At 43.6% G+C, this 20,168-nt stretch overlaps 1 protein-coding gene across 3 annotated transcripts in view; it reads left to right on the forward strand.

The window, feature by feature from the left end:
* TEX10 (testis expressed 10) overlaps window positions 1–19,913 on the forward strand; it is a 1,074,503-nt gene extending 1,054,590 nt beyond the window's left edge. For all 3 annotated transcript variants that reach the window (XM_077269470.1, XM_077269471.1, XM_077269472.1), the window contains one exon: window positions 19,407–19,913. In XM_077269470.1, the coding sequence (XP_077125585.1) occupies window positions 19,407–19,496 (90 nt within the window). In that variant the 3' untranslated portion in view covers window positions 19,497–19,913. The remainder of the gene's footprint in view (window positions 1–19,406) is intronic.
* The last annotated feature ends 255 nt before the right edge of the window (window positions 19,914–20,168 follow it).

Genomic DNA, 20,168 nt, shown 5'->3' on the forward strand with positions numbered 1-20,168 from the left:
CATCTCTGCCTGCAGTCCCTCTCTCTCTGCAGAGACATCAGCGTACTCACCTCAAAGGCTCCCATCCTGCTCCTTCCAGGTCTGCTGCTGCCCGGGGTGCACAAACTCCTAGCAGTTCTCCAGTCACTGTGCTTAGAGCACGCGCGCTCACACGTCCTCTTTCTTAAAGGGGCCGCGCACACTTTCCTCTATGTTGTGAGTTTGTTCCTAACATGCTTCTCAGTTCTCAGGTCCCTGTACTTGCATACAGGTCTGCTGCACCCACCAGTGCTTCCTTCAGTGGTAGCCGAGCCAGCTGCACCCACCAGTGCTTACCTCAACGTCCGCAGAGCCAGCTGCACCCGCCAGTGCTCACCTCAATAGCACACGAGCCAGCTGCCCCCGCCATTGCTAATCTCTCCATCAGACTGTTCTGTCTGCACCTGCGGTTCCTGTCATCTTCTTATTCTCCTTATTCGATCCTGCCATGAGACCAGGAAACGCCAGTGCCTAGAGTCGGTAGGAAAGCCTACCCAGGACAAGACTTCTACCTCTCCATTGTTGACCCTGACTGTATCTGTCTCCTGCGGCAAAGAGACTTTTGTTGAATTGGCCCACCTTGACTCCGGCTCCGGGGGTAACTTTGTTCAACAGGCTGTGTGTTGTGAATTCTGCTTTTGGGTTCCCTCCGGTGGTGGTAGGTGGTAATGCAGTTGTCCCTGAGTTGCAATCCTGGTCAAGTGTTTCTGCTGATTGCAGTTCTGACTGGGGTATTTAGGTGTGCAGGATTCATTAGTCCTTGCCAGTTGTCAATTGTTGTTGGGAGGTGTTGGACCTCTGCCTGGTTGGTCCTGCCTTTCTGCCAAATCAGCAAAGATAAGTGTCTGGTTTTTTCTGTGGCACACATGCTGTGTGCTTCATGATTCAGTGCTATTTTTTTGTGTTTTCTTGTCTAGCTTAGATTGTGTCAGTATTTTCTCAGTCTTGTTGGATTCTCTGGGGTTGCAGATATTCATTCCACGTCTTTAGTTAGATTGTGGAATTTTTTGTATTATCTGCTGTGGATATTTTTTGAAGGGTTTTAATACTGACCGCCTAGTATTCTGTCCTGTCCTATCCTTTCCTATTTAGCTAGAGTGGCCTCTTTTGCTAAATCTTGTTTTCTGCCTGCGTGTGTCTTTTCTTCTCCTACTCACAGTCAATATTCGTGGGGGCTGCCTATCCTTTGGGGTTCTGCTCTGAGGCAAGGTAGTATTCCTATTTCCATCTATAGGGGTATTTAGTCCTCCGGCTGTGTCGAGGTGTCTAGGGTTTGTTAGGCACACCCCACGGCTACTTCTAGTTGCGGTGTTAGTTCAGGATCTGCGGTCAGTATAGTTTCCACCTACTCCAGAGAAAGTTTCATGCGGCTCCAAGGTCACCGGATCATAACAGTTGTGGTCAAGCGGTATAAGATTCTGGTCCAACGTCTTGCGGATCCGTTGATGGATGGAAAGCCTCTTTCTGAGACCATCCAGTTCATCACGGAGCCCGTGGATCTTCAGCTGGGAATGCTGCATTCGGAGAAGATTTCTATTGATGTGCTGTCTGGTTTCTCTTATCCTCTACTTCTAGGTCTCCCGTGGCTGAAAAAACACAAACCTGTTCTGGACTGAAGTTCTGGAGAAGTACTCCGTTGGGGCTCAGGATGTCAAGAAATGTACCTTGCTACCGTTCGTCCTGTCTGGTCTCCTACTTCTGCTAATTTGCCTGGCCTGCCTGCGGCAATTTGGACGTATGCGGATGTCTTCGACAAGGAGGCTGAGACCTTGCCACCTCATAGGCCGTATGACTGCCCAATTGATCTCCTGCCGTGTTGTTAACCTCCATGAGGCCAAATCTACCCCCTGTCCCTGGCCGAGACTCGCACTATGTCCGAGTATATAGAAGAGAACCTCGCTAGGGGATTTATCCGGAAATCCTAATCTCCGGCCTGAGCTGGGTGTTTCTTTCTGAAGGACTGTTCTCTGTGACCCTGTATTGACTACAGAGCCCTTAACCAATCACGGTAAAAAATAAGTACCCCCTGTACCCCTGATCTCCAAGCTGTTTGATCGCCTGAAGTGTTCCAGAGTCTTCACGAAGCTTGACCTATGAAGGGCATACAACTTGATTGAAATTCGCCAGGGAGACGAATGGAAGACGGCTTTCAACACCCGCGATGGTCATTATGAGTATCGTTGCGCCGTTTGGACTGTGTATTGCTCCAGCCGTCTTTCAAGAACTGGTGAACGACATCTTCCGTGACCTGCTCTATACGTGTGTGGTAGTATACCTGGACAACATCTTGGTATTCTCTTCTGATCTGCCAACACACAGGAGGGATGTTAGCAATGTTCTTCTAAGCTTAAGAACTAATCGTCTCTACACCAAATATGTAAAGTGCATCAAACAGTCCTCCCTTCCTTTTCTGGGGTACATAATTTATGAGACCGGCCTGAAGATGGATCCCAAGAAGGTATCCGCTGTCATGAAGTGGCCTGGTCCAGACGGTCTTAAAGCTATCCAGCGGTTTCTCGGGTGTGTGAATTTTCACCAATTTATTTAGCATTTTTCTTCCCAGACTGTTACTATTTTTGCCCTGACCCGCAAAGGAGCCAATCCTAAGGAGTGGACTCCTGAAGCAGAAGAAGCCTTTGTATCCCTCAAGCAGGCATTCTCTGTGGCTCCTGTGCTGCATCACCAAAACCTTAACAAACAATTCTTCCTGGAGGTGGATGCATCAGGAGTCTTTATTCGGTCGCATGGTGTCCTGCAACTTTTTCTCTAAACTCTACTCGGCACCAGAATGTAATTACTCTATTGGCGATAGAGAACTGCTCGTGATCAAGCTGGCTCTGAAAGAGTGGTTGTTATTTCTGGAATGTGCGTTGCATTCTGTGGTAATTTACACTGACAACAAAAATATGGCCTATCTGCAGTCTGCTCAGCGGCTTAACCCCCGTCAAGCCAAGTAGTCTTTTACTCTTCGCTCGCTTCAACTTCACATTCCACTTTCGTCCGGCTGATAAAAACGTTAAGGCGGACAAGCTCTCCAGGTCTTTCCAGGCCTCCGACCAGGAGGAGGAGCTTAAACATGTCATCAAGCCCTCCAAAATAATCACAGTTACTCCGCTAGACTTCTCGTTTACCCTCATGTAAGTATTAACGTGGTTGAACCTGACAGGAAGTGGGTTCTTCTCTGGGGACTTTCTTCTAAGGTGGTGGGCCATGCCGGACAGAATAAGGCTACTCTCCTTATCTGTCGACACTATTGGCGAGTGACTCTGCTCAAAGATGTTGCAAATTTCCTTTCTGCTTGTCCTTCATGTTCCCGAAATAAGACTCCCAAACAGCTTCCGACTGGTCGGTTGCATCCCTTGCCTGCGCTGCCTTCTCCCTGGCAGCATATCTCCATTAATTTCATCACATATCTGCCAGTGATGGCTGGATGTACCGTCATCTGGATGGTGGTGGATCGTTTTTTCAAGATAGTTTTTTTCATCTTGCTATCTTCTCCAGTACTAGCAAAAGAATTAATTCTTCAGATTTTTGATCTCCATGGTCTACCGCTTCACATAGTCTCCGATAGAGATGTCCAGTTTACCTCTCATTTCTGGAGGGCCACCTGTAAGCTACTGGATGTTACTTTGGATTTCTCATCTTCTTACCATCCTCAGTCCAATGGCCAAGTGGAACGAGTCAATCAGACTAATGACTAATTTTCTCTGGCATTTTGTCAATGCTCATCATAGTGACTAGGCTGAAGTCCTGCCTTGGGCCAAATTCTCTTACAATTGCCACGTGAGCAAGTCTTTGGGCAAATTTCCATTTTTTTGTAGTCTACGGTCAATACTCCAAAGTGCCCTTCCCTGTCTGTGGCTGTCACCTCCGATATTCCACCTGCCTTTTACCTTGTCAGGAACTCTTGAGATCTGGGAGGACACCAAAGCATCTTTGGTAAAATCATCCAAACAGATGAAAAGACACACGGATAAGAGACGTCTGGATTCACCTCTGTTTCTTCCTGGAGGTCTGGCTATCATCGAAGTACATCTACCTCAAGATACTATCGTATAATTTGGGTCCTCACTTCATTGGTCCCTTCGAGGTGTTGAAACGGATTAATCCAGTAGCCACCAAACTCAAACTCCTGGCTTCCTTGCGGATCCCCAATTCCTTCCATGTGTCTTCTCAAACCTATTGTCCTCAGTTCTTTCTTCAAGGTTCCTGGTGCCACTCTGACTCCTGTCAGCGCTGAGGACATTTTCGAGGTAGAGAACATTTTGGCAACCAAGAAGGTAAGAGGAAAGACCTTCTTTCTTGTGGAATGGAAGGTGTTTGGTCATGAGGAGAGGTCATGGGAGCCCAGGGAGAACATCCATGCCCCTCTCCTCCTGGTGAAATTTCTGACAGGCTTGAAAAAGAAAGGGCGTAAGGGCGGGGGGACAGTAGTGCCCACATCTAAGCCTGCAGTCCCTCTCTCCCTGCAGATATATCAGTGTTCTCACTACCAAGGATGCATGAACTCCTAGCAGGTCTCCAGGCACTGTGCATGCACACACTTCCTCTTTCTTAAAGAGGCCGCGCACATTCCTCTAAAGTGTCCCCAGCCAATAGCTCTTACTATTTAAACCGCCTCCTCCAACATGAAGGTGCCTGTGCAATGTTGTGAGTTTGTTCCTAACACGCTTGTCAGTTCTCAGGTCTCTGTACTTGCATCCGAGTCTGCTGCATCCGCTAGTGCTTCCTTCAATGGAAAGCCGAGTGCTGCACCCGACAAAGCTTCCTTCAATGGTAGCCGAGCCTGCTGCACCCGCCAGTGCTCACCTCAACGGCAGCCGAGCCAGCTGCACCCGCCATTGTTCATCTCTCCGTCAGACTGTCCTGTCTGCATCTGCGGTTCCTGTCATCTCTGCCTGCATCTGTTTGACATTACCCCTGGCCATTCCAGCTATCCGCTACTAGGGGTCAGCCACCATCAACCCAAGGTCAGTCCTGGAGTAGTATCTAGATCACCTCCCTTGTCTCTCCACAGACTGCGGTGTCGTTGGCTGCTGCGTGTCCGTGGTCGGATTGGGTGAGGCTCCTAGTCACACCCCTCCAGGTCTTCCTTGGGCTTTGGCACAGTGGTTCTACCACCCAGCCCGTTACAAAGTCATTTTCTCAAGACATTGTACCAGTAACAGGTACAGTGCTAGTATGGCTGGTTTGGTGCTAATTCCCCTACAACACTATATATAGCCCGTTTAAAATACATTTGGCGGGTGATGGACTAACTTTAAATTGAGCTGCGCAAAGTAGGCAGTGACTGTTTATTCTGTTCTCAGTGGGAAGATTGTATATAATTTGGAAGACAGAATAAAGGTAACGTGTCTTGCACAAATCATTAGCAACAATAATCCATACTTTGGTCTTCATTTCAAATGTAAAATGCATATGAATATTATCCTTGTGGCACACTTTCTGGACTGCCTTGGTTTATGTAAATAAAATTGTGAAGGATCACAGCTATGGGGAGTGGTGGTGTTTGTGCAGATCCAGTCGCTCTTCTGTTTTGTTAGGGTAACACAACCCCGCTGCCTCCAATTGCCAGGACAGTTACGAGTGATGGACGAGACTGCAGGCGCTTCCACTACTAAGCCAGTTGTTTGAGAAATAGCAGTGAGCGGATGCTATATACACATCATGTTCCAACACTTTGAATATATGTATATACTCCTAGTAGATCACTGCCAGCTCCACAATAACAAAATAAAGATTATTAGGTGCCACCACCAATTGTTTTAGGGTATGTGCACACATTGCAGATTTGATACCATGTAAACCTATGGAAAACAAGAGCCGTTGTTCACATACTGCGCAAAATTCCGCACTGAAACGCAGCGGTTTATTTTCCATAGCATGTCAATTCTTTCTGCGGAAATGCAGTATTTCGGCACCCATTGCCTATACATTGAGTAAGGCAGTTCCGCACATGAAAAAATGCAAGACAATCCACAAGAAATCCACATCAATTCTGCATTAAGTCCGCAAGCATTTTGGCCTGCGTTTCCTGCCAAGAAATCTGCAGACAAATCCACAACATGTGCACATACCCTTAGAGGCCAATTGGACACCTGTTACAAGAAGCGTATGGCTTCTGGGTGCTTCTTACAGAACTAAAGGAACAGAGCTGTTACATTTTATATTTAATCCAGAAAGATAGGCAGAGTTTATAAAAAGAAAAAAATATACAAGATGATACAAAATGAGAACAAAGCAATGCAGCATATACAATTACATAGAATAAAAAGATAAGCAAAAGGAAATTACTAAACCTGACATCACTGCAATGGCTTCACATTTATGGAGGGAGGTGCACCAGAAGGAAAACTGACATGACCCACAGTTAGCTGCACTGACAAGGATCAACATTTATTTGCCTTTTATTAACACAAATTACCTTCTCTCTGGTGACTCGTAACAGGGTGGGTCATGGGATGTGTCTTCAGTTTCACAAAATTTAGAGATTCACATCTTCCAGCACGTACAGTACAGACCAAAAGTTTTGACACACCTCATTTAACCCCTTCCTGACATCAGACGTACTATCCCGTCGAGGTGGGGTGGGCCCGTATGACCACCGACGGGATGGTACGTCATACGCGATCGGCCGCGCTCACGGGGGGAGCGCGGCCGATCGCGGCCAGGTGTCAGCTGCATATTGCAGCTGACATCCGGCACTATGTGCCAGGAGCGGTCACGGACCGCCCCCGGCACATTAACCCCCGGCACACCGCGATCAAACATGATCGCGGTGTACCGGCGGTATAGGGAAGCATCGCGCAGGGAGGGGGCTCCCTGCGGGCTTCCCTGAGACCCCCGGAGCAACGCGATGTGATCGCGTTGCTCCGAGGGTCTCCTACCTCCCTCCTCGCCGAAGGTCCCGGATCCAAGATGGCCGCGGCATCCGGGTCCTGCAGGGAGGGAGGTGGCTTACCAAGTGCCTGCTCAGAGCAGACACTTGGTAAGCCTGCAGCCCTGCACAGCAGATCGTCGATCTGACAGAGTGCTGTGCACACTGTCAGATCAATGATCTGTAATGTCCCCCCCTGGGACAAAGTAAAAAAGTTTAAAAAAAATTCCCCACATGTGTGTAAAAAAAAAATAAAAAAAAATATCCTAAATAAAGAAAAAAAATATATATTATTCCCATAAATACATTTCTTTGGCTAAATAAAATTAAAAAAAAACAATAAAAGTACACATATTTAGTATCGCCGCGTCCGTAACGACCCAACCTATAATACTGCCCCACTAGTTAACCCCTTCAGTAAACACCGTAAGAAAAAAAAAAAAAAAAACGAGGCAAAAAACGCTTTATTATCATACCGCCGAACAAAAAGTGGAATAACACGCGATCAAAAAGACGTATATAAATAACCATGGTACCGCTGAAAACGTCATCTTGTCCCGCAAAAAACGAGTCGCAATACAGCATCATCAGCAAAAAAATAAAAAAGTTAGTCCTGAGAATAAAGCGATACCAAAATAATTATTTTTTCTATAAAATAGTTTTTATCGTATAAAAGCGCCAAAACATAAAAAAATGATATAAATGAGATATCGCTGTAATCGTACTGACTTGACGAATAAAACTGCTTTATCAATTTTACCAAACGCGGAACGGTATAAACGCCTCCCCCAAAAGAAATTCATGAATAGCTGGTTTTTGATCACTCTGCCTCACAAAAATCGGAATAAAAAGCGATCAAAAAATGCCACGTGTCCAAAAATGTTACCAATAAAAACGTCAACTCGTCCCGCAAAAAACAAGATCTCACATGACTCTGTGGACTCAAATATGGAAAAATTACAGCTCTCAAAATGTGGTAACGCAAAAAATATTTTTTGCAATGAAAAGCGTCTTTCAGTGTGTGACGGCTGCCAATCATAAAAATCCGCTAAAAAACCCGCTATAAAAGTAAATCAAACCCCCCTTCATCACCCCCTTAGTTTGGGAAAAATAAAAAAATTAAAAAATGTATTTATTTCCATTTTCCCATTAGGGTTAGGGCAAGGGTTAGGACTAGGGTTAGGGCTAGGGTTAGGGCTAGTGATAGGGTTAGGGCTAGGGTTAGGGCTAGGGTTGGGGTTAGGGCTAGGGTTAGGGCTAGGGTTAGGGCTAGTGTTACGGCTAGTGTTAGGGCTAGTGATAGGGTTAGGGCTAGGGTTAGGGTTGGGGCTAGGGTTGGGGCTACAGTTAGGGTTGGGGCTAAAGATAGGGTTAGGGTTTGGATTACATTTACGGTTGGGAATAGGGTTGGGTGTGTCTGGGTTAGAGGAGTGGTTAGGGTTACTGTTGGGATTAGGGTAAGGGGTGTGTTTGGATTAGGGTTTCAGTTATAATTGGGGGGTTTCCACTGTTTAGGCACATCAGGGGCTCTCCAAACGGGACATGGCATCCGATCTGAATTCCAGCCAATTCTGCGTTGAAAAAGGAAAACAGTGCTCCTTCCCTTCAGAGCTCTCCCGTGTGCCCAAACAGGGGTTTACCCCAACATATGGGGTATCAGCGTACTCAGGACAAATTGGACATCATCTTTTAGGGTCCAATTTCTCCTGCTACCCTTGGGAAAATACAAAACTGGGGGCCAAAAAATAAGTTTTGTGGGAAAAAAAAGATTTTTTATTTTCACGGCTCTGCGTTGTAAACTGTAGTGAAACACTTGGGGGTTCAAAGTTCTCACAACACATCTAGATAAGTTCCTTGGGGGGTCTAGTTTCCGATATGGGGTCACTTGTGGGGGGTTTGTACTGTTTGGGTACATCAGGGGCTCTGCAAATGCAACGTGACGCCTGCAGACCAATCCATTTAAGTCTGCATTCCAAATAGCGCTCCTTCCCTTCCGAGCTCTGTCATGCGCCCAAACAGTGGTTCCCCCCCACGTATGGAGTATCAGCATACTCAGGACAAATTGGACAACAACTTTTGGGGTCCAATTTATCCTGATACCCTTGTGAAAATACAAAACTGGGGGCTAAAAAATAATTTTTGTGAAAAAAAAAAAAAGAATTTTTATTTTCACGGCTCTGCGTTATAAACTGTAGTGAAACACTTGGGGGTTCAATGTTCTCACAACACATCTAGATAAGTTCCTTGGGGGTCTAGTTTCCAATATGGGGTCACTTGTGGGGGGTTTGTACTGTTTGGGTACATCAGGGGCTCTCCAAACGCAACATGGCATCCCATCTTAATTCCTGTCAATTTTGCATTGAAAAGTAAAATAGCTCTCCTTCCCTTCCGAGCTCTGCTATGCGCCCAAACAGTGGTTTACCCCCACATATGGGGTATCGTCGTACTCAGCACAAATTGCACAACAACTTTTGTGGTCTAATTTCTTCTCTTACCCTTGGGGAAATAAAAAACTGGGGGCGAAAAGATCATTTTTGTGAAAAAATATGATTTTTTATTTTTACGGCTCTGCATTATAAACTTCTGTGAAGCACTTGTTGGGTCAAAGTGCTCAACACACATCTAGATAAGTTCCTTAAGGGGTCTACTTTCCAAAATGGTGTCACTTGTGGGGGGTTTCAATGTTTAGGCACATCAGGGGCTCTCCAAACGCAACATGGCGTCCCATCTCAATTCCAGTCAATTTTGCATTGAAAAGTCAAATGGCGCTCCTTCCCTTCCGAGCTCTGCCCTGCGCCCAAACAATGGTTTACACCCACATATGGGGTATCAGCATACTCAGGACAAATTGCACAACAATTTTTGGGGTCCAATTTCTTCTCTTACCCTTGGGAAAATAAAAAATTGGGGGCGAAAAGATCATTTTTGTGAAAAAATATAATTTTTTACTTTTACGGCTCTGCATTATAAACTTCTGTGAAGCACTTGTTGGGTCAAAGTGCTCAACACACATCTAGATAAGTTCCTTAAGGGGTCTACTTTCCAAAATGGTGTCACTTGTGGGGGGTTTCAATGTTTAGGCACATCAGGGGCTCTCCAAATGCAACATGGCGTCCCATCTCAATTCCAGTCAATTTTGCATTGAAAAGTCAAATGGCGCTCCTTCCCTTCCGAGCTCTGCCCTGCACCCAAACAATGGTTTACACCCACATATGGGGTATCAGCGTACTCAGGACAAATTGCACAACAATTTTTGGGGTCCAATTTCTTCTCTTACCCTTGGGAAAATAAAAAATTGGGGGCGAAAAGAACATTTTTGTGAAAAAATATGATTTTTTATTTTTACGGCTCTGCATTATAAACTTCTGTGAAGCACTTGTTGGGTCAAAGTGCTCACCACACATCTAGATAAGATCCTTAGGGGGTCTACTTTCCAAAATGGTGTCACTTGTGGGGGATTTCAATGTTTAGGCACATCAGGGGCTCTCCAAATGCAACATGGCGTCCCATCTCAATTCCAGTCAATTTTGCATTGAAAAGTCAAATGGCGCTCCTTTCCTTCCGAGCTCTGCCATGCGCCCAAACAGTGGTTTACCCCCACATATGGGGTATCAGCGTACTCAGGACAAATTGTACAACAAATTTTGGGGTCTATTTTCTCCTGTTACCCTTGGTAAAATAAAACAAATTGGAGCTGAAATAAATTTTGTGTGAAAAAAAGTTAAATGTTCATTTTTATTTAAACATTCCAAAAATTCCTGTGAAACACCTAAAGGGTTAATAAACTTCTTGAAAGTGGTTTTGAGTACCTTGAGGGGTGCAGTTTTTAGAATGGTGTCACACTTGGGTATTTTCTATCATATAGACCCCTCAAAATGACTTCAAATGAGATGTGGTCCCTAAAAAAAAATGGTGTTGTAAAAATGAGAAATTGCTGGTCAACTTTTAACCCTTATAACTCCGTCACAAAAAAAAATTTTGGTTCCAAAATTGTGCTGATGTAAAGTAGACATGTGGGAAATGTTAGTTATTAAGTATTTTGTGTGACATATGTCTGTGATTTAAGGGCATAAAAATTCAAAGTTGGAAAATTGCGAAATTTTCAAAATTTTCGCCAAATATTTGTTTTTTTCACAAATAAACGCAAGTTATATCGAAGAAATTTTACCACTATCATGAAGTACAATATGTCACGAGAAAACAATGTCAGAATCGCCAAGATCCGTTGAAGCGTTCCAGAGTTATAACCTCATAAAGGGACAGTGGTCAGAATTGTAAAAATTGGCCCGGTCATTAACGTGCAAACCACCCTTGGGGGTGAAGGGGTTAAAGATTTTTCTGTATTTTCATGACAATGAAAATTGTACATTCACACTGAAGGCATCAAAACTATGAATTAACACATGTGGAATTATATACTTAACAAAAAAGTGTGAAACAACTGAAATTATGTCTTATATTCTAGGTTCTTCAAAGTAGCCACCTTTTGCTTTGATGACTGCTTTGCACACTCTTATGCAAATTGCCTCTTCTGAGAAAAAGAGGACTTAACTCTATAGCGCCACCTGTTGGAAGTAGCTATCCTACAAGTCACAATCAACCCTTAAACGAGTCGTGCAATATGACTTAGGATAAAAGCCAAATCAGTATCTCAATTCGCAGACACGGTGTTTCGGGCTGTTGGCCCTCATCAGTGCGAAGCATGAGAATTGATTTGGCTAGGTGAGAAGCTCTGGACTGGGGTCTAAGGGGTAACATTTCTCCTTATGGAGAGTGACATACCAGCTGGCTTGTCAAGGTAAGGAGGCTTATTCGCCGTGCAATGCTCCTCTGGGAAATTAAATATGCAAATTGCCTCTTCTGAGAAAAAGAGGACTTAACTCTATAGCGCCACCTGTTGGAAGTAGCGATCCTACAAGTCACAATCAACCCTTTAACGAGTCGTGCAATATGACTTAGGATAAGAGTCATATTGCACGACTCATTAAAGGGTTGATTGTGACTTGTAGGATCGCTACTTCCAACAGGTGGCGCTATAGAGTTAAGTCCTCTTTTTCTCAGAAGAGGCAATTTGCATATTTAATTTCCCAGAGGAGCATTGCACGGCGAATAAGCCTCCTTACCTTGACAAGCCAGCTGGTATGTCACTCTCCATAAGGAGAAACGTTGCACAATCTTGGCATTCTCTTGATGAGCTTCAAGAGGTAGTCACCTGGAATGGTTTTCACTTCACAGGTGTGCCCTGTCAGGTTTAATGAGTGGGATTTCTTGCCTTATAAATGGGGTTGGGACCATCAGTTGTGTTGTGCAGAAGTCTGGTGGATACACAGCTGATAGTCCTACTTTAGACTGTTAGAATTTGTATTATGGCAAGAAAATAGCAGCTAAGTAAAGAAAAACGAGTGGCCATCATTACTTTGAGAAATGAAGGTCAGTCAGTCTGACAAATTGAGAAAACTTTGAAAGTGTCCCCAAGTGCAGTGGCAAAAACCATCAAGCGCTACAAAGAAACTGGCTCACATGAGGACTGCCCCAGGAAAGGAAGACCAAGAGTCACCTCTGCTTCTGTAGTTTATCAGTCACCAGCCTCAGAAATCGCAGGTTAACAGCAGCTCAGATTAGAGACCAGGTCAATGCCACACAGAGTTCTAGCAGCAGACACATCTCTACAACAACTGTTAAGAGGAGACTTTGTGCAGCAGGCCTTCATGGTAAAATAACTGCTAGGAAACAACTGCTAAGGACAGGCAACAAGCAGAAGAGACTTGTTTGGGCTAAAGAACACAAGGAATGGACATTAGACCAGTGGAAATCTGTGCTTTGGTCTGATTAGTCCAAATTTGAGATCTTTGGTTCCAACCACCGTGTCTTTGTGCGACGCAGAAAAGGTGAACGGATGGACTCTACATGCCTGGTTCCCACCGTGAAGCATGGAGGAGGAGGTGTGATGGTGTGGGGGTGCTTTGCTGGTGACACTGTTGGGGATTTATTCAAAATTGAAGGCATACTGAACCAGCATGGCTGCCACAACATCTTGCAGCGGCATGCTATTCCATCCAGTTTGCATTTAGTTGGACCATCATTTATTTTTCAACAGGACAATGACCCCAAACACACCTCCAGGCTGTGTAAGGGCTATTTGACCAAGAAGGAGAGTGATGGGGTGGCCTCCACAGTCACCAGACCTGAACCGAATTGAGATGGTTTGGGGTGAGCTGGACCGCAGAGTGAAGGTAAAAGTGCCAACAAGTGCTAAGCATCTCTGGGAACTCCTTCAAGATTGTTGGAAGACCATTCCCAGTGACTACCTCTTGAAGCTCATCAAGAGTGTGCAAAGCAGCCATCAAAGCAAAAGGTGGCTACTTTGAAGAACCTAGAATATAAGACGTAATTTCAGTTGTTTCACACTTTTTTGTTAAGTATATAATTCCACAAGTGTTAGTTCATAGTTTTGATGCCTTCAGTGTGAATGTACAATGTTCATAGTCATGAAAATACAGAAAAATCTTTAAATAAGAAGGTGTATCCAAACTTTTGGTCTGTACTGTATCCACCCCTAAGGTGTACAGGCTGGAGTTATTACCGTCATCTTTCCTATCAAGATTTAATCTGTTAATAGATAGCTGGCAATAGTCATGCCATGTTTCCTGTCTGGCCACTATTTGGGCCTAAAAGGCATCTTTATACAGTGCCTACAAGTAGTATTCAACCCCCTGCAGATTTAGCAGGTTTACACATTTGGAATTAACTTGGCATTGTGACATTTGGACTGTAGATCAGCCTGGAAGTGTGAAATGCACTGCAGCAAAAAAGAATGTTATTTCTTTGTTTATTTATTTTTTTTTAATTGGGAAAAGTTTTTTCAGAGGGTCATTTATTATTCAACCCCTCAACCCACCAGAATTCTGTTTGGTTCCCCTAAAGTATTAAGAAGTAGTTCAGGCACAAAGAACAATGAGCTTCACATGTTTGGATTAATTATCTCTTTTTCCAGCCTTTTCTGACTATTTAAGACCCTCCCCAAACTTGTGAACAGCACTCAAACATGGTCAACATGGGAAAGACAAAGGAGCATTCCAAGGCCATCAGAGACAAGATCGTGGAGGGTCACAAGGCTGGTAAGGGGTACAAAACCCTTTCCAAGGAGTTGGGCCTACCTGTCTCCACTGCTGGGAGCATCATCCGGAAGTGGAAGGCTTATGGAACTACTGTTAGCCTTCCACGGCCTGGACAGCCTTTGAAAGTTTCCTCCCGTGCCGAGGCCAGGCTTGTCCGAAGAGTCAAGGCTAACCCAAGGACAACAAGGAAGGAGCTCCGGGAAGATCTCATGGCAGTGGAGACATTGGTTTCAGTCAATACCATAAGTAACTTACTCCACCGTAATGGTCTCCGTTCCAGACGAGCCCGTAAGGTACCTTTACTTTCAAAGCGTCATGTCAAGGCTCGTCTACAGTTTGCTCATGATCACTTGGAGGACTCTGAGACTGACTGGTTCAAGGTTCTCTGGTCTGATGAGACCAAGATGGAGATCTTTGGTGCCAACCACACACGTGACGTTTGGAGACTGGATGGCACTGCATACGACCCCAAGAATACCATCCCTACAGTCAAGCATAGTGGTGGCAGCATCATGCTGTGGGGCTGTTTCTCAGCCAAGGGGCCTGGCCATCTTGTCCGCATCCATGGGAAGATGGATAGCACGGCCTACCTGGAGATTTTGGCCAAGAACCTCCGCTCCTCCATCAAGGATCTTAAGATGGGTCGTCATTTAATCTTCCAACAAGACAATAACCCAAAGCACACAGCCAAGAAAACCAAGGCCTGGTTCAAGAGGCAAAAAATCAAGGTGTTGCAGTGGCCTAGTCAGTCTCCTGACCTTAACCCAATTGAAAACTTGTGGAAGGAGCTCAAGATTAAAGTCCACATGAGACACCCAAAGAACCTAGATAACTTGGAGAAGATCTGCATGGAGGAGTGGGCCAAGATAACTCCAGAGACCTGTGCCGGCCTGATCAGGTCTTATAAAAGACGATTATTAGCTGTAATTGCAAACAAAGGTTATTCCACAAAATATTAAACCTAGGGGTTGAATAATAATTGACCCACACTTTTATGTTTAAAATTTATAAAAATTTAACTGAGCAACAAAACTTTTTGGTTTGTAAGATTTATGCATCTGTTAATAAATCCTGCTCTTGTTTGAAGTTTGAAGGCTCTAACTTATTTGCATCTTATTAAACCTGCTAAATCTGCAGGGGGTTGAATACTACTTGTAGGCACTGTATAATTGTCTAAGGGGTACTTCCGTTTTTCTGTCGGCAACTTCCGTCACGGATATTCATTCGCTGATTGGTCTCGCCAGCTGCGTGTCATGGCTGCCGCGACCAATCAGCGACAGGTACAGTCCAATTAGTCCCTCCCTACTCCCCTGCAGTCACTGCCCGGCGCCCGCTCCATACTCCCCGCAGTCAGCGCTCACACAGGGTTAATGCCAGCGGTAACGGACCGCATTATGCCGCGGGTAGCTCACTCCGTTACCGCCGCTATTAACCCTGTGTGACCAAGTTTTTACTATTGAGGCTGCCTATGCAGCCTCAATAGTAAAAACATCTAATGTTAAAAATAATTTAAAAAAATAACAAATCATTATATACTCACCTTCCGCCGCCTTTCCGACGCTCCGGTGACCGGTCCATGCAAGCGGCAGGTTCCGGTGCTAAGGTTGGTGTGCGACAAGGACCTGCCATGACGTCACGGTCATGTGACCGCGACGTCATCACAGGCCCTGCACGCCTGCTGTATACTACGTCACTGGGCAATATACTACCTCACTGGGCAATATACTACGTCACTGGGCAATATACTACGTCACTGGGCAATATACTACGTCGCTGGGCAATATACTACGTAACTGGGCAATATACTACGTGGCTGTTTACTACGTCGCTGTGCAATATACTACGTGGCTCTGTGCTGTATACTACATGGCTCTGTGCTGTATACTACGTAACTGGGCAATATAGTACGTCACTGGGCAATATACAGTCATGGCCAAAAGTATTCACACCCCTGCAATTCTGTCAGATAATATTTAGTTTCTTCCTGAAAATGATTGCAAACACAAATTCTTTGGCATTATTATCTTCATTTAATTTGTCTTAAATGAAAAAAAACAAAAAAAGAATTGTCCTAAAGCCAAATTGGATATAATTCCACACCAAACATAAAAAAGGGGGTGGACAAAAGTATTAGCGCTGTTCGAAAAATCATGTGATGCTTCTCTAATTTGTGTAATTAACAGCACCTGTAACTTACCTGTGGCACCTAACAGGTGTTGGCAATAACTAAATCACACTTGCAGCCAGTTGACATGGATTAAAGTTGACTCAACCTCTGTCCTGTGTCCTTGTGTGTACCACATTGAGCATGGAAAAAAGAAAGAAGACCAAAGAACTGTCTGAGGACTTGAGAAACCAAATTGTGAGGAAGCATGAGCAATCTCAAGGCTACAAGTCCATCTCCAAAGACCTGAATGTTCCTGTGTCTACCGTGCGCAGTGTCATCAAGAAGTTTAAAGCCCATGGCACTGTGGCTAACCTCCCTAGATGTGGACGGAAAAGAAAAATTGACAAGAGATTTCAACGCAAGTTTGTGCGGATGTTGGATAAAGAACCTCGACTAACATCCAAACAAGTTCAAGCTGCCCTGCAGTCCAAGGGTACAACAGTGTCAACCCGTACTATCCGTCGGCGTCTGAATGAAATGGACTGTATGGTAGGAGACCCAGGAAGACCCCACTTCTTACCCCGAGACATAAAAAAGCCAGGCTGGAGTTTGCCAAAACTTACCTGAAAAAGCCTAAAACGTTTTGGAAGAATGTTTTCTGGTCAGATGAGACAAAAGTAGAGCTTTTTGGGCAAAGGCATCAACATAGAGTTTACAGGAGAAAAAAAGAGGCATTCAAAGAAAAGAACACGGTCCCTACAGTCAAACATGGCGGAGGTTCCCTGAAGGTTTGGGGTTGCTTTGCTGCCTCTGGCACTGGACTGCTTGACCGTTTGCATGGCATTATGAAGTCTGAAGAATACCAACAAATTTTGCAGCATAATGTAGGGCCCAGTGTGAGAAAGCTGGGTCTCCCTCAGAGGTCATGGGTCTTCCAGCAGGACAATGACCCAAAACACACTTCAAAAAGCACTAGAAAATGGTTTGAGAGACAGCACTGGAGACTTCTAAGGTGGCCAGCAATGAGTCCAGACCTGAATCCCATAGAACACCTGTGGAGAGATCTAAAAATGGCAGTTTGGAGAAGGCACCCTTCAAATATCAGGGACCTGGAGCAGTTTGCCAAAGAAGAATGGTCTAAAATTTCAGCAGAGCATTGTAGGAAACTCATTGATGGTTACCGGAAGTGGTTGGTCGCAGTTATTTTGGCTAAAGGTTGTGCAACCAAGTATTAGGCTGAGGGTGCCAATACTTTTGTCTGGTTCATTTTTGGAATTTTGTGTGAAATGATCAATGTTTTGCTTTTTTCTTCATTCTCTTTTGTGTTTTTTTCATTTAAGACAAATTAAATAAAGATAATAATACCAAAGAATTTGTGTTTGCAATCATTTTCAGGAAGAAACTGAGTATTATCTGACAGAATTGCAGGGGTGTGAATACCTTTGGCCATGACTGTACTACGTCACTGGGCAATATACTACGTAACTGGGCAATATACTACGTGGCTGTGCAATATACTACGTCGCTGGGCAATATACTACGTCACTGGGCAATATACTACGTCACTGGGCAATATACTACGTCACTGGGCAATATACTATGTGGACATGCATATTCTAGAATACCCGATGCGTTAGATTTGGGCCACCATCTAGTGTCTCATATTTATGTAAAAATATCTATGTTCTTCTCTTAGTCCCAAAGTTGAAAATGTATTTGCCATCGATATTGAATCAATTCTTACCCCAATATTCATAACTTTCCACTGGTGCCCAAATATCTGAAGCGGTCTTTCGAACCGAGCAAGCTGGATCTTGTGAAGGGTTATTAACCCCTTAACGACCAGGGTTTTTTTTTTTTTTTTTCGTTTTTGCTCCCCTTCTTCCCAGAGCCATAACTTTTAAAAAAATATATATATTTTACAGTCAATATGGCCATGTGAGGGCTTGTTTCTTGCAGGACCAGTTGTACTTTTGAACGACACCATTGGTTTTAACATATCGTGTACTGGAAAACAGGAAATTAATTCCAAGTGTGGTGAAATTGCAAAAAAAAGTGCAGTTACATAGTTGTTTTTTTGTTGTTTTTTTTTACCATGTTAACTAAATACTAAAACTGACCTGCCATTATGATTCTCCTGGTCATTAAGAGTTCGCAGACACCAAATATGTATAGATTCTTTTTTTATTTAAGTGGTAAAAAAAATTGTTTAAAAAAATGCCCTAGTTTCCGAGACCTGTAGCATCTGTGTTTTTTGTGATCTGGGGCTGGGTCAGTGCTTATTTTTTGAATGTCGAGCTGACACCCAGCCTTGGAAATGGGTTAAACCCCAGACATGTCTATTGCCTCCAAAATTTCCTAGTCTTAATTACCTGTCCACACAAGGAGGTCCTAGCTTCAATGGGTGTTTTAATAAGTGTTTCTCACTTCCTAGCTACATGTAATTTACTCTCTGCCCCACATATACAATATGTGTATTTCAGAGTTTAAAGTGTAAGCTCTTGTCCCACTAGCTAAAGGAGTTTGAATTGTCAGCTCTTTCTCCTCCTTGAGATGTCAGATTTTTAATTTGTTCTCTGACAAAAGCTAAATATGCAGTGCATGAGTAAGTACTTTAATGTGACAACTAAAGATGATCAAAATTAGAATTTGACAAATTGTGCAGATTTTGTGCAGGAAATTTGATTTGCAGCGTTGTTTTCTGAAAATTTCTCCCTAGAGCTTAATATATATAAAAAAATGAATTCCTCTCTTGCCCACTTCACGACCATCTGCTCCTCCTTGCCTCTGTTTTCGCACACCTGTGTCTCCACTTTAGAACAGGATTTCTGGCCTCTAGCAGGCTTCGGAGGTCACTGTCACAACACTCTGTAACTTCTGAACACAGGTTAGGTAAATATTAGGTGGAATTTTTTATCCATCTGCTAGCCCTCTACAGTTCTGAAAAACTCGTACACACACCCCTTACCGCCATTTTTCTGAATTTGCTTTTTTTTATTCCACTAAAATTTGCCCATTTCTAGTGCCAATCTTCCTTTCCCTGTCAAAATAAAGCTGTGCACTGTACTATCTATGATGGGTCTTATTGTAAGTAAGTGCTCATAATGAAAGGTATCTTGTCAACTTTACTGTGCTTTCTAAAAGCTATGAAAACAAGGTATTGTAGTCTCCAATTCCTGTTGGATTTTATCCACTCACTACGGAAGGGGGGGTTTTAACGTTGGTTTTCAAATTTTACGATGTATAGCAGGCAAACACATTGACTGTTTTTTTATTTTGCATTTAGAATTTGAAGAGTTGCGAAATTCAAGAACAATGGCTTACAGATCTACAGTACTGCTTCAATGTCTATCTTACAAAACAGATCCAAGAGTAGGCTGTAGATGTTTTTTTGTTTTAAGAATGTTGGATTACATCTTCACATTGTGATGAAAAATGTCTTAAATTAAACTGTGAAGACCTGAATATGTTTGCATCCTGGACAACAAAAATGTCTATTGTTACTTGATAACTTTTTTCTTTTCAAATAGTTTTAATGGCGTAGGTTTTTTTTTTCAAATGTACATGTTCTTAAAGTATTCATGTTTTTTGTTTTCTTTTCTTTCTATCACACATGCACATTTTACTGGCACATATGGAACCTGTCATTTACAGCAAAATCCACTTCCCAAATCGTTACATGGGTATTGAATTGCACATAAATCTTTAATATTTGGTGCTAACCTTTACTCATGAACTAAGGACTAGACTTGGCATAATAAATGTATTTTTCAATAAAATTCTACTTAAAGGTTGCCTTCGTAACATTTTTATTGCTCCATGGTTTTTTAAAAAAAGTTTAAACAGTCTTAAAGGGATTGTCTTATACAGCAGGGGGACTTCATGTGGTCCTAAAACATCCGTAGCTTACGCCCATTGTATTATATTGCATCATTGGCGCCACACACTTTACAACATATTATCAGATGATTGTCAGTGACCCGAACAAGTATGAGCAAAATTCTTGCTATTTTGCAGAGTTAGGGAAAAACTAAAATGGTGCCTGACA

The sequence above is a fragment of the Ranitomeya variabilis genome, chromosome 6, assembly GCF_051348905.1.
Source record: "Ranitomeya variabilis isolate aRanVar5 chromosome 6, aRanVar5.hap1, whole genome shotgun sequence".
Classification (NCBI taxonomy): Eukaryota; Metazoa; Chordata; class Amphibia; order Anura; family Dendrobatidae; genus Ranitomeya; species Ranitomeya variabilis.